Genomic DNA, 15,338 nt, shown 5'->3' with positions numbered 1-15,338 from the left:
GATTTTTTTTACTGTTCCTTGCAGCAAACAAAAAATGAGCCTGCTCAAAAACTGAGCTTCCTCAGGTTTGTCTGAGATTATTAAAATGGTCATCCTATAGATAATTGGTAAAAATATTGATAAAAATAACATTTTACTGATGGCTGTGCCTGATTTGTACAGGTAACTTTACATTCCTGTACAAAAATACCTTCTATGTTTCTCCAAATCGGAGCCCACAATTCTCAACAGGGAAAGTGTAAATTATTCCCGAATGGAAAAGTCACAAGAGACAGTGGATGGATCAAGAAGGATGTTTCCACTCCACCTGGCCTGTCGTGAAGAAGGAACCGAGCCTAAAGATGAAGTTCTTGATTTACTTGTTTACCAACAATGTCTTTGTGGTTGAAATTTGGATCATGACCAAAGAAACTAGATCTTTTGCTTTTGAGGGTGAAAAAAATATGCACAAATATTTTTTAATGAATGAATAAGTGAGCTGTAGAAGCCTGAGATCACATGACTCAGCTCAGAGTCCACCTGTAGAGCCTTGATGAAACCTGGCCAACATGACCACTGGAGATTAGATTGCTGCTAATCTGAAGACCTGAAGCTCTACTGAAGAGAATGTAGGTTAGGCAGGTTGACCCCACCTCCCCCACACAACCAGAAATAAAAGGCATATTTCCTTATAACACTCCACATATGTACATCACATGATGCTTTGTGGGATCTTTGTTTAAGGAAGGAACTGTTAAACAAAAATGCAGCAGGAAAAAAAAAGAAAGTGTAATCACTTTACAACAACCAAAACACTTTCATTCAAAAGAAGAATATGAAGCAGCTGAGTGAGCTCTTTTTTTCCATTTTAGCTCTTAATTCCTCCCATAATCTGGCGGCTTTGTGAAAAACAGTGACCTAGTGAGCTAACGCATCTGGACAAATGCCTGAATCCAGACAAAGATGGCAGAAAGAGAGTATCACTGTTGAGCTCAGGTGCTTTTAATAGCAGGCGCAAAGAAATTCCGGCTTCACTTTGTTGCTCTTACAAACAGATTCAGATGGGATAGTTTATCATACTCATTAATATGCTCACCAAACAATATCAGCAAGTATATTCAAAGTGCAGACTGCTAATTTTCATTAACCCTCCCACTGTCCTAATGGGTGACCCCGCGAGGAAAGTTGACCATTGAGCAGGATTGATGGTTTGTCCCTTTGGTCCATGTGGCAGGGGTGAGGAGTGAGGACCACCTCAGCCCTGCTACGTGGACCTCAAGATCTACACACACACACACACACACACACACACACACACACACACACACACACACACACACACACACACACACACAAATCTGGTCACATACATGCAAATCTAGTTACATACACACAGATCTTTAGTTACACATACACACATCTAGATACACACACAGACCTGGACACACAAACACACGCACAAATCAAGTTACACTCACACAATAATCTAGGTACACACACAAATCTAGTTACACACACAAATATTTTGTTACACACACAAAGATCTTTAGTTACACACACACAAATCTAGATACACACAATAAATCTTTAGTTGCACACACACACACACACACACACACACACACACACACACACACACACACACACACACACACACATATCTTTAGTTATGCACACAAAAATGTAGTTACACACACACACACACACACACACACACACACACACACACACACACACATATCTTTAGTTATGCACACAAAAATGTAGTTACACACACACAAATCTAAACACACACACGCAAACACACACACACACGCACACACGCGCGCGCGCACACACACACACACACACACACACACACAGATCTTTTAAGACTTTTTTTCTACCCATACATTTCACTTAAATCTACTTTAGTTGTGTTTGTTCAGATGACTGTTTAAATATCTCTGTAATTAAAAATATTTGATCCGGTTATGGGATTTTTTAAAAAAATAAATAAATAAAGTAGCAATCTCTCTCTGATGACCCATTTTGTCTTTAAATGTTCTGCTGGCAGCTGAGAGGTTGTAGTCTGCGTGTGTGATGAGTGGATGGTGCAGGGGAGGAGGGGCAGACTGGTGAACTCAACACGTGCAGCCTCCATCAAAACTAATGAGGAGCACAGATTTAAAGTGGCGGAAGCTAACTGTCTCGTTAGAGCTGCAGTGTCATGCTCCATCTGCACGGTCTGCAGCAGTGATTAAATTACACGGCCAGGTCAGAGAATGTTGGTTACGCCCGTAGCATCACGGCCAAGTCTGGGGAACTGCGAAGGGCAGCTTGATGAATTTTTATGAAATGGTTTTGATTTTTGTTTGTAACATTTGAACTCCTGCTGACTAAACTCACAACATAACGTAAAACCAGACCACAGCTGTGAAAATGTGTGACATCATTCCAATAAAGTGAACATGACATCCACTCACATTTACTATTATTAAACATCTCTGCACTCAAGCACAACCTCAGCAAGGCAGTGGTGTGGCCTCTTTATCGTGTTCATCTATCAAACAGGATGTGCCATTTAGTCTGTTATGGGTTAGCGAGGGAAAAATAATTAGATAAAAACAGAAAGAAATCTGCTGTTTCTTCTCTCCTAATGAATGAAACAACTGGTGATCTGCATTCATGTCTATAAGTAGCTTTTGGTGTTATGCTATTTGTTTCGATACCTAGTAAAACAATTTTAGTTTTGTTCATTTAAGTCATTAAAACCAGTTGATTCCCCAACTGTGTATTTTCTGGTAGAGAACAGAATTCATGGCTCCATCGATGATAGCAAGTCATCCTGGTTCTGAAGCATCAAAACATCACCAAAACATCACACTACTACCTCCGTGTTTGACTAATATTATGTTCTGATTCTTTATGCTGTGTTAGTTTTACTTCACAAGTAAGGAAAGAGACCTTTTGAGAAGTTTCACTTTTGTCTCATCCGTTCACAGAATATTTTCATAAAAGTACTGGGATCATAAGTAAGCTGGGTTTGTGTATTCTCTTTGGTCCGTAGAGGTGTCGTCTTTGAAATTCTCCCATGATGCCATTTTCTTTTTCCTATCACTGACTCATGACCTCTGACCTTATCCAACTAAGTCTTGCAGGGTTTTAAATGCTCTTATTTGTTCTTTGGTTTTCACATTTTTTAGGATGTTGCATGATGTGTTGCTTTTGAGACCTTCTAGCCTACTTCAGAAATTGCCAGACAGGTTTTATTGAGGTGATTTCTTAATTCTACATGTCTGACAGTAATCAGCATTGAGTGAAGGTTAATCCAGCTTTCCAAATCAAGTATTTAATCACAGATTAAAAGGGGGTCGTTACATTTCACCTGGGGTCACGTTGATTTGGAAACAGAAACCACATTTCCGGTTCAGAGGAACATGAATTATCCTGTTGTGGAAGCTTTTTAATTCTTTACGTTTAGAATAAATGTTGGTAACCTGACTGAATACAGACACATAAAAAATAATCCAGGAACAAGTAGTTTCCAGTCATCTCGCCAAAACAGTATGCGGGTTGTAGCTGCACTGCTTTCTGCTCATGCGCAAGCACAAATGGAGATAGTGGGTTTATCTCTTCCAGCGAGGCTCAGACCTTCCTGTTCCTTACTGAAAAACTGGCTGTTTTGTTTTTCTGAGTCATCACTGAGTTTTGTGGTGGTGGAATTTTTAAGACACATGAGATGAAGCACCTTAATTTCTGCTGAAATCCCAAAACCGAGCGCAGAAGAAACTGGAAAACTGCGTCAGGTGAAGTGATTTCACACCTCAGCTCTTCCTCTGACATCGTACAAAGACAAGTGCTACAACTCTGCTATTTGCAAATGAAATATTTCTTTTCATATTAATAGCTCAGTGATTTTTGTTATTGTCCATGCAAAACTCAGTTCACATTTCAATTCTCACATTTTTTAAATCAGTTCCTGATGAGTTTTTGTCCAAAGGAGGTGAACTTCCTCTTTATCAACAGCAGATGGGGCTAAAGATCGATGACGAGACTGGTTTTCCAGCTGTTGTCATGGTTTCAAGTCTCCTGGAGACACACTTCTGGATGCTAATTGGTGGAAAGAGAAAGAGAAAAGGGCGGTGAATGCTTGTGTGTGTGTGTGTGTGTGTGTGTGTGTGTGTGTGTGTGTGTGTGTGTGTGTGTGTGTGTGTGTGTGTGTGTGTGTGTGTGTGTGTGTGTGTGTGTGTGTGTGTGTGTGTGTGTGTGTGTGTGTGTGTGTGTGTGTGTGTGTGTGTTCTATCCACTTCTCTATATTTAGTCCAGCATGTTAAAGAGTCACTTAATTTTACTCTAAACCGAATAGGAAGTGAAAACCATTCACAACTTTCCTCATTAAAAAACATATTTTGCGTTGTTTTAAATTACATAAATATTAGAATGTACTCAAAGCGTCTCTTGCAGCAGTTCTATACGTCCTCGTATTGCCTCCATGTCCCATCTACCTGCAGGGTTTTGGATCTCCTCCCAGATGCAGCGCTCAGTATTAGCTTCCAACTTTCCACAACAACCCATTTATCATGATCCTTTCATCTGCCACAAATGAATGTACGTGATGCCGTTGTTTACAAGTGCCCCCAGTCCTTTTAGCCTGCCGACAGCTTGGCAGAGCCATGAAACATGCGGCCTGCATCTGCTTTCCTGGAATTAAAAAGGCTCGTATCCAGAATTGCTCGGCACACACAGTTTACAGTGACTAAACTATACATACTCAGCTAGTTGGAGTCAAAAGAGACACCGAAGGTCAGCAATTAACTGCACCTGTTTTGATTGACTTTGATGAAATGGTGGTGAAACCTCAGAGGCATGTTGGAGCTCACGCTGGCTCCATGCTGTCAGAATGTGACATGCAGCCAACCTTGTGTTGGATTAAACCTCTGTATTGTGTTACCTGAGTGTGCTTATTGCCTCTTTATGTAACACTGACCATCTGGTCACCGCCGCTAAATCTTAAAACAAACTTTGGGGACACCCTGTCATCTCTGGAGACCATACATACAGTTTTGGTCATGTTTCCGTAAAACTTGGAAAACTAAAACACAATCACGGAAAATATTCACAAAAGCTTTGACTCCAGTTCTGTAAAAAAAAAAGTTTTTCTTTTTCTTTTTATCACACTCAGCCAGGCCCGGAGTGGCTAATCGGGAGGGACTGGAGAATTCCCGGTGGGCCGCGCGATGTTTGGGCCGCATGGGCTGGTGCTCTCGTTTTTGTTTTTTATCATTTTATTTTTATTTTTTGGTGCCGGTGTTCAGTCATGGCACTGAGGCCGCCGGGCTGATCACATACGCTCCTCCCGGCTGTCTCTACCTGCAGGCTGCAGCTCGTTTTTTTTCCCCCCGTATGCGCCTGTGCGCACCACTTGACCACGCAGTTGATGGAAAGATGGAAAGTAGAAAGAGCAAGGGTGGCACAGAGAAGGCAAGAATTAAAAAGAGGAAAGCGCTGGAAACAGATGCAGCTAAATGTGCAAAAATGAGCACCTTTTTTTCTCAAACAAGCTTGCGGTCTTTAACTTCAAATGAAGATAAAACGGGTAAGGCAAGTCAAGATGTTAAACTTTACCGGCTGCAAATCACCATTCAAGTTAATTAAGCATCAATAATGAATTATATGGCATCATGACATAACGTTATGTAATATAATCAACAGTATGATGTGACCGATGCCACCAAACTGTCTTGTAGCCCCTCAGAGTCAAACACAAGATCCAGTAGGCCTAATAAGCACCAGGCAGAAACCCACCATTCCAGAGCGGACATGTACAGGTAGGATTACTTATTGAGTCAGTGAACTGAATATAATTAAAATTTATATGATGAAAACTATCCTGACTCTATATGAAAGTGTTCTAAAATGCTAGATGATTCAGCATTGATCAGAAAGCGTGTAAAAAAGGAAAATGAATGCTGAATTGTGACAATTTTCACACAATGTAGTGTCAGAAGAAGAGCCAGGAGCCAGCAGTGAGGGTATTGCTCCTGTTGGGATAGAAGGTGAGCTAACTCATGTGCAAACAAGCAAACATTAGTTTCATTATAATAATTTTAATGTCCAAATAATAGTAGTGACCTGTTGTATTTTTTTAGTAAATGCACAAAGCCCACAACAGATCGCTATTAGAATGAAAGTCAAATGAAATAAGCCTGCATATTTTGCCATAGAAAATATTTTATTTGGTTACAAAAATGTGTTTTCCATATCAAATGTGCCAAAGCTTTACAGATGATTATTTTAATTGTGTGCAGGTGAGTCTAGGGAAACTGGAAAAAGTGTGAAAGGGAGTGCTGAGTCATTTCATTTTAAAGATTTGAAAATCTCAGAACAGCTGTTTGAACAGAATGTAGATTGTTATATTGTTAGAGAATGTGTTGTAAAGAACAATGTTGGAGATGTGCACTGATGTTCAAATAAACCTACATTGTAAAGCAACTCTTTCTTGCACTGAATTACAAGGCTTTAACGAGTAGTGTGCTTTTGTAGACTATACATATAAAGTTCTAACATGATTTTAATAATAATTCGTTAAGTGGGCCGGTCTGGGGTCTGAAACTCCAGGGCTGAAAATGTGTCCCACTCCGGCCCTGCACTCAGCTGTTTCCGATTTGTAGACGAATTTCATTATCAGACAGAAATAACCTGAGTAAAAACAAAAGGCGGTTTTCAAATGAAGATTAAAGCTTTCCAAACCAAATGAGCTAAATCATGATTTAACTGTGATTAATATTTGAAATGCTGACCGTAGTTTCAATTGCAACAAAAAGGCCCGGTTACTGCCAGACCTATAGAATTAAGAAATCATTTAGTAGGCTGATGAGGTTTTCCGGGCACATCCATCCAGGAGGAGGACTAAAGGTAGACCCAGGACACGTTGGAGGGACTATGTCTCTCACATGGCCAGGGAACGCCTTGGGGTTCCCCCGGAAGAGCTAGCCCAAGTGGCTGGGGAGAGGGAAGTCTGAGCCTCTCGACTTAGGCTACTACCCCTGTGACCCGACTCTGGATAAGCGGATGAAGATGGATGGATGGATGGATGGATGGATGGATGGATGGATGGATGGATGGATGGATGATGGATGGACGATCTCAAGAAGAAATACATGCCAAAGTTAAACAAAAAGAAAAAGGACAATATTGAACAAAAATACCTTTTCTTTATTTTCTTACGATTCCTTCATCAATTGTCCAGTGCCCATGATGTGGTGAGAGTCCCTTAACCCGCAGAGCAAAACCAAAGAAAATACAGTTTTGTTTTGTTTTGTACTTGAATTTCCGTCTTTGCAGCCTCAGCCAAATATTAGAAATTCGAAGGGGGGTGATTGACGTTATTGTGAATATTAAAAAGAGAATTTGTTGATTTTGTATTTTGTCCTTTCCTCTTAGCTGGCCACATGCTGACCACATAAATAAACATGGACATATCAGAGAAGGATGTAAGAAGTCAAGAAAATTCAATGTTTTTTTTTCTAGGAAATATTGTTTGATTTGATTTTTTAAGTCAGTGTCACGTAAAAAAAATCACTGAAAATGAACAAATAAAATGTTAAAACCGCATAATTTTAAAAACATAAAAAAATGCTCTAAAACAATTTATCACACAAATATAATGATTGATATGGCAAAAATAAATGCATTTTATTTGTTTTTTTATCTGACCATAATGCTTAAAGTATAGTTAGAAATGTATAAGTTATGCCTGTAATTTGTAAAACAAAAGCAAGTGCAAAGAAACTGCATGTAAATCAGAAGAATGTTTTAATCTTATGTTTACAGCACCATGACCACGCCCCTTTCATCTAATGTGGACTGCATCGCCTGATGCAACAGATATTTCGAGAGTATTCCAGAAACACAATGGTGCCATCATCTGAGTAGTTTTGTTAAATGTCATTTAGCAGATACAACAAAGTACATTTAGAATGTAAACACAAATCCATGTAACTCGGTTTACAGATGTGGCCGTTTTTCTGTTGGACTGTTTTGTGTGTTTGTCACTACCTGAAGCACGTGGACACAGTGTAAAGCTTAATTTTTATATTGTTTACGCAGCCCAAATAAAAGGACATCATACACAACATACTGAATTCATATCGTAATTCGAGTGAGCAGCGGTGACGTATTCCCTAAAACGAGTTGTAACTTGTTCTTTGATGAATGAGGAGCCAATGAAATTGCAGAGGAAGCTGCTTTGTGAACCAATCACTGAGCTGCTATCATCGGCTCGCCCTGCTGTACGTGAAGTTGGACGTAAACCTAGACCGGAAATGTAAGATTTTATTTGGAGAATAAAGGTTTAATACAAAAGGGAACATTAAAATGAAATAAAAGCTATTGTATGTCCCCAAATTACTCTAAGTAAGAAACAATGGGTTATCTTTTTTCTCAGCTAATCTTTAAAAAAGGTATATTACAGATTCATAATTGGTATATAGCAACTTTTGCATAATTAAGAAGAAGAAAGGTTGTTTTATATAGAGCCTTTATAGCTAAAAATCACAAGGCACTTCACAAGCTCTATAAAAATGTAATTGAAAAAAATATATACACATATATTTTTCTTTATATATAAAGAAATTTAAAATTAAAATAAAAAACAATATTATTAGACAACCACAACTCTGATTCACTGTTCTGTCCTGCTAAAAGACATAAATAAATAAATACAAGCTATGTCATTGTCATGTTTACACTGGAAAGATCTGTTGCATCGGGTGATGAAAAGGCGTTGTGACTGTAATGTTAACATGAGATTTTAAAGCTAATTTTAAAAATCATTCTTCTATTTTGCTCTTTTTCATGTTTTATAAATCACAAATTTCTAACCACTTTAAGGATTAACATATTGTTTACAACTAAAGTAGATGTTTACAATGATAAACTAAGAGTTATTATGCAAGACTGTGTACAAATTTCAGTTTGAATTGAAAAGACTTTAAATTTTCTGACAATTATCTAAAAATGCTTTACTGACACATATCCTGCCATCTTCTCTGCTTTTAAGATACATTTTGAAGCAATTTGAAAAACAGAACAGTCTTTTTAAAAACTCATTTGGTTGTTATGTAGCTTATTTTAAATTTGAATTCACAGTAACGACGTGGTGCTTTTATTTAGAAAGTCTTAACCGGAACTGCTTTGTATAACAACAAACGACTTGATACAAGTGAATCGCCGGCTGGCGCTTCTCCCTCTTCTTCAGTTGTTCCCTTCAGTCAAATCGTAGCGATCTGGAAGTGGATGCATCTGCTCGCTGAGGGTCCTTTAGCCTCTGCTCTGCCCGGCTTGTAAACTCAAAAGAGTAGGGTCTCAAAAAACGGGTAGCAGAGGCGGGTTTTTAACCAAACTACACGCCGCTTCGGTAAGGAAACACAAAAAAAAACAGCAATGGACGAAAAGGCGTTCACGAAAGATCTGGACCAGTGGATTGAGCAGCTGAACGAATGCAAACAGCTATCCGAAGGACAAGTGAAGGCGCTATGTGAAAAGGTGAGATGGAAATAAATTGTTATAAAAAAAACTAACATTGTCTGCAACAGCTATCGTCGTTCAGACATTTTTAAAATGGCGTCGATAGTGTAGATTTCATAGTGAGGTGCGTTTTTTCATAACTTTAGGCTAGGCTACATTAATTACAGCCGCCTGTTTGGATCGTTGCTAGCTTAATTCCAGTCACACAGCATATTTACATCCCTCCTCATCCTATAGACAGCATCCGCGTCAGTTACTGAACCCTGGGAGTAACTCAGCCTTAATGGATAAAATATGTTTAAAAACAATATTTTTATCAGTGCCGCACAAACATGAACTCGATAATTAATTTTATTTTTTTTTCCAGAGGATGTGAAGTTATCCTGTTGGCATGATCTGTTTACATGTTTTTTTATTTATACTTTCATTGAGACAGTCTTGTCTCATTAAAATTAAACGGTACACTATTTTTGGGCAGAAACTAGAGCCTAAAAATAGGTTTAAATTGATCTCACGGGCCTCTGGGATCTATTATTTTAGTCTGACAAATCAATTCAAGCATCTTTATGTGGTTGTTTTTGTGCTCACAGAAGCTCCAAGACTGACGTTTGACCTTTCAGCCACTTCACTGGTGTTTATTTATTTAAGCCAGTTTCTTTGTGATAAGTAAAGGAAAAATTAGATGTAAGATTTCTGCATTGGCTAAATCCAAGTCCAAAAGTCCAACACTGATTCCTGCAGTTTAAAGCCATCCATCCTAAAAAACCTTTGCAGATTTCCAGATCTAAATGATGACCTGATGGGCTAGTGGGAAAATATCAGCAATGATCTTTAATCAGATTCTCTAATAATGCTTTTGTGTTATTATGTTGATCTGTTTTTTGTTCATGTGATAAAACATGCAGGGTTCCAGAATATACCGACAGAAGGCTACGTTTGGATGGGCTTTATTTATCTTTTTACCTGCATCTAGTCTCGAGCAGATCATAAATATCAACATTTTTTTTCTAGATCAGCTGTAATGTTTGCTTCCTGTAGTTTTAAAAATGTCCCCGTTGCACCGTGGGCCAAGACCTCAGTCTCCATGGGTCTGGCCTCAGCTGTGACTCAAATTACTGCTTTGTTTTGTCTCCGTCCGCCAAAAGAGATGAGGTGTTTTGGTTTCATTTATTTTTTATCTTAAAGTGATCGGTTTCATTTAGTCCTTAAAACAACAGAAATGGAGGATATGTTTGGTTTAATGACAACCATGAGGTCAGTTGAACCCCCCCCCCCACTTCATCCACCCCTCCATCTTTTCTCCTGTGCACTTTTGCTAAAATTTCCAGCAAAACACCCACACAACATCCTCCTCACTTTAAAAATAGCAGAGGATGTGATTGATTGTGAGTTGCATCACCAGCAGCACCATCAAAGCTTTGTTGCTACGGAGATCAGACTGTGAGACTGAGGACAGCAGTGTGTTGTGACTCAGAGAGCCAGCCATCTCTGTTATGGGATGTGTGTGTGAAGGAAAGTGATGTGCTATGTAATCACTTCTCAGTCATTTTCTTCCTTTCCAGCTTTCTCAGCAAAAACTGCTGCAGTTTCTTCCAGTAGGTGGCTAAATAATGAAGTTTTATAGTTCAGTCAGCTCTTGGTGGCCTGAATATATCTGGAAAATTAAAAGATTAGTGAATCAATTGGTTAATTACATAGAGAAAATGTGTTGTTCCCCTCTTGGCGATCTTTTTTCTCGGTTAAAATAAAATTAGTTGTCATAAATAAGCTCTTTATTTTTGCCTCACGTAACAAAATGCAAAATTCAGATTTCTGTCCCTATTTGAGTGCAACAATCATGTGGCATCACATAAGGTCAGACAGTGATGTAATGTGTCGATGGTCGCCCTACCTAGAGTACCTCTGCGGGACCCGTTTCAAGACAGAAGCAGTAAGAAAAGCCGTCTGTAGGGCGGCTAAAGCAGTTTAACCTTTAACCACAGTCATCATGTGTGACATCATCATTTCTGGTTGCAGTTTCTCCTCATCATCGGGTGTTATCGCTCCAAGTTGTTGTGTGGAAACACTTTGCTCGTTTTAATGGGATTGCTCTTACTCAGAAAACGCTGACTTGGTTTCTCTGTGCTTGCGCGGTTTGTTGACTGACGTCGTTTTGGGCAGAGCTGGAATTTGGCAGGGCGTGCCTCGTCCTCGCCGCTCTGGCAGGTGTGGTTGGAACTTTAGACGAGGTGTTTACGTAATGGCTGTTGGTATTTTTTCTACACCTGGATTGACATCATCATCATCATCATCATCATCTCTCGTAGATGATGAAGAGATTGAAGAAGAAGGTCACATCTTCATCCAGCTTTATGTAATCTCTGATTAGAGCTTAATCCTGTGCGGTGTTTTATTTATTATTATTATTATTTTTGTGTTGATTGTTATTGCGTTATGTCATCCTAACAATCTAATTTTGAGAAGGATGACTGGTTTCATTTAGTTTTTAGGCGATTGCCTTTGTGTTTTTTAAAGCTGCTGAGTCATCAGGCTTTTGGTTTAAAATGTAACCCAAATAAGCTCGAGGGGAGTGATCGATGGAGTTGTGCCATTGCGACCACCAGCAGCTTCAGCTGCACCCAGGGGTCCAGTTCGACAGGGATTTCTTAGTTTAGCAGCGATTATAAAATTTACACAGAAACGAGCTTCGAAAACATCCCCAAAGTCCTTATTTTTTGAGTACATGTATCGTTTCTGCTCTTTTTGAACATCACCTGATTTCTCCGTAAGCTGAAACGACCCGAGGGTTTCCAGCAGGTGTTGATGGACGAGTTTGGCTCAGAACCTGATACGTTGGACTTAATTAAAGCTCGTCTTCATGACTACGGCAGCGTCAAAGATCCCTTTCTAATGTTCCATTTCGTGCTGACGGCATCATGAGCCATGACACCGACGTGAACTCGTAGACGTAGATATGTCTACGGTTTGACTAGGATGAGGAACCCAGACAGATCCACTTTATCTCCTGTCGCCTCATCCATTCAAAGATGGGTCCTGTGTGTTTGTGTTCCACTTTCATCCAGACACCTAGAATATTCTTCTCTGGCTTAGTGCCTCTGTTTGCTTTAGAGATTTGTGGCTCAGTGTGGCCCCCGAAGCCTCCTGCCGCACGCCGGTCGGGACACGTGGAGTTTGGATGCAATGTAGGTCAACGTTGTGCAACGCTGCAGCGCCATCCTGGCCCGTCTGGGTTTCTATCCCATCAGCTGGCCACCAGCCAAGGAACACACTCGTTCTCTGGTTTGTGAAGGGATCCACGGTCACACAGCTCACAAAAATACTCAGCAAACGGCCAAATTCCGGGTGATTTACCATGAAGGTAAAACAATCGGAAACATAAAAGCAGTCACAGCTGGAGGTTACCAATCAAGCCAACTGGTGGTAAATCCTGTCTTATTTTAATGGTGACTTCCTCTGGCTCTGGCTGTAGGCCACATGCTGAGTCATGCTCTGCAGCAGCCAGTCAGGCCCCTCTGATGATTTATGGGTAAAAATAAAATGCTTTAATAATCCAGAATCACATTTATTTTTCTGAATTTAACACGTTAATCTAATTTGTCTGATCCGATGTGAATTAACATCAAAGTGAACCAAAACTTTTATGCAAATCCACTAAAATTTATTCTGCACTTGCCTTTTAATCTTCGGAGGATCACATTTATGGATTTTTAGAAACGTTGCCGTGCAGCCAGAGCTGCCCGTCCGGGCACCACAGGGTCGCCCCACAGGAAGCTAGTCGCTGCATCAAAATGCTATCAGCCCCGCTCCGTGTGCAGCATCCTGATGAGACGTGATGGAGGCCGTTGTAAGCGCTAGCAGGAAGTGGGCTGTGCCTGAATGAAGACAAAAAGAAAATGGTGGCCTTTGCCTGGCTTGTGCAAGTTTTAATTCTCTAATCAACTTTCCTTCTGCAGGCAAAGGAGATCCTGACCAAAGAGTCCAACGTCCAGGAGGTGAGATGTCCAGTGACCGTGTGTGGCGACGTGCACGGCCAGTTCCACGACCTCATGGAGCTGTTCAAGATCGGTGGGAAATCGCCGGACACAAACTACCTGTTCATGGGGGACTATGTGGACCGAGGGTACTACTCTGTAGAAACCGTCACATTACTTGTAGCTCTTAAGGTGACTTTGTCAGACATTTAAAACAGTTTTTTTTTCCTCTTTGGGGTGAAAAACGCGACGTAAACAGATGTTTGTGTTTCAGGTTCGCTTCCGGGAGCGCATCACGATCCTCAGAGGGAACCACGAGAGCAGACAGATCACACAAGTCTACGGCTTCTACGACGAGTGCTTAAGGAAATACGGAAACGCAAACGTTTGGAAATACTTCACAGACTTGTTCGATTACCTCCCCCTCACTGCGCTGGTAGACTCTCAGGTGAGAGGAGCGTAATAAAAAAGACCGAACTTGACGTTTCTTTGAAAAGCATCATAATTTGTTATAATTATCGATTTTTTTTCCTCAGATTTTCTGCCTCCACGGGGGCTTATCACCGTCTATAGACACGCTGGATCACATCAGAGCTCTGGATCGTTTACAGGAAGTGCCGCACGAGGTAAAGAAAGACGTTAAATGTGGTGCAGATCAGCAACGAAACAATAAAGATAAAAACGTTTGTGACCATTCTCGTTGTCACGCAGGGTCCCATGTGCGACCTGCTGTGGTCAGACCCCGACGACCGCGGCGGCTGGGGCATCTCTCCCCGAGGAGCTGGCTACACATTTGGTCAGGACATCTCTGAAACGTTCAACCACGCCAACCGCCTCACGCTGGTGTCCCGCGCCCATCAGCTGGTCATGGAGGTTTGTCTTTGTGTCCAAAGATGATTAAAAACAAAGAAGCAGTGCCGCTAAGTTCAGATGCGTGTTAATATTACATCTGCTTACCTCAGGGCTACAACTGGTGCCATGAGAGGAACGTGGTGACCATTTTTAGTGCTCCTAACTACTGCTATCGCTGTGGAAACCAGGCAGCCATCATGGAGCTAGACGACACCCTCAAATACTCTTTGTAAGCAGGCGAATTTCATCACGAGTGGACAAAGAAATCTTAGAATAAGTTGTGATTTTTTTTCTTCCTGATGTTCCTCCTCAGCTTGCAGTTTGATCCAGCGCCTCGCAGAGGAGAGCCCCATGTAACTCGCCGCACCCCAGACTACTTCTTGTAAACCTGCAGTCTCGACCCGCGCACGGTCCGGTCCGGTCCTGTCCAGAACCACCAACCTATCTGACTTTGAACTGAAAACAACGTGATGGAGGCCTGAGAGGCTGCAGTGTTGCACGTTGTGTTTATCCAATCTAGTTAAAGCATTTCGCAAAAGCAAATGTGTCTATAAACGGACCAAAAGGTGTGTGCCATGATCACTTAAATATTTATTGTATCTGAAATGACAAAATAGAACATCCTGGATGTCTCGGCTCCTCCTCCTGTACATATGGAGCTGGGTTGACGGCACCAAAGTCCAAGACTAATTTGCTACTGCAGACCATGGTTTTTGAGATTTGAATGTGATTTGTTTGCACTTTTGTACAGTTAAAGAAATGTTAAATATGTCAAAAAGATTAATACGATTTCACGATATTGATAGTTTTTTTGTTGTTTATTTTTAAATTGCATGTAAACCTTCAGTTTTTTTTGACCTGTGTATGTTTTAGGAAAATCCCTTCTCATGCAGTCAGATGGCTTGGTTTATAGAAAAGATGGAGTGTTCATCAACTCACCTGCTTCCTTTTAGCTTCAGACTCTATAATAACCTACTAGAATAATAAAGATGACTTCTTGAATTGTGTTTTTGGTTATTCTTCATT

General features: G+C 40.5%; 1 protein-coding gene across 1 annotated transcript; it reads left to right on the top strand.

The window, feature by feature from the left end:
- The first annotated feature begins 9,250 nt into the window (after positions 1–9,250).
- On the top strand, positions 9,251–14,925 carry ppp2cab (protein phosphatase 2 catalytic subunit alpha b). The gene is made up of 7 exons (XM_015961488.3): positions 9,251–9,507; positions 13,443–13,652; positions 13,735–13,908; positions 13,997–14,086; positions 14,172–14,333; positions 14,423–14,541; positions 14,626–14,925. The coding sequence occupies exons 1-7, from the start codon at positions 9,406–9,408 to the stop codon at positions 14,696–14,698; spliced, it is 930 nt and encodes a 309-aa protein (XP_015816974.1). The 5' UTR covers positions 9,251–9,405; the 3' UTR covers positions 14,699–14,925.
- Positions 14,926–15,338: the final 413 nt, after the last annotated feature.

This window comes from Nothobranchius furzeri, chromosome 10 (assembly GCF_043380555.1).
Source record: "Nothobranchius furzeri strain GRZ-AD chromosome 10, NfurGRZ-RIMD1, whole genome shotgun sequence".
Lineage (NCBI taxonomy): Eukaryota > Metazoa > Chordata > Actinopteri > Cyprinodontiformes > Nothobranchiidae > Nothobranchius > Nothobranchius furzeri.
The sequence above is the reverse complement of the archived record's forward strand: the minus strand, read 5'-3'. Positions and strand labels throughout refer to the sequence as shown.

Excerpts from the sequence above, each read along its gene's own strand:
- ppp2cab (XM_015961488.3), top strand. The coding sequence starts at position 9,406 with ATGGACGAAAAGGCGTTCACGAAAGATCTGGACCAGTGGATTGAGCAG. Across the intron at positions 13,653-13,734 it reads CATTACTTGTAGCTCTTAAG|GTTCGCTTCCGGGAGCGCAT; the intron begins GTGACTTTGTCA and ends TTTGTGTTTCAG. Across the intron at positions 14,542-14,625 it reads GACACCCTCAAATACTCTTT|CTTGCAGTTTGATCCAGCGC; the intron begins GTAAGCAGGCGA and ends GTTCCTCCTCAG.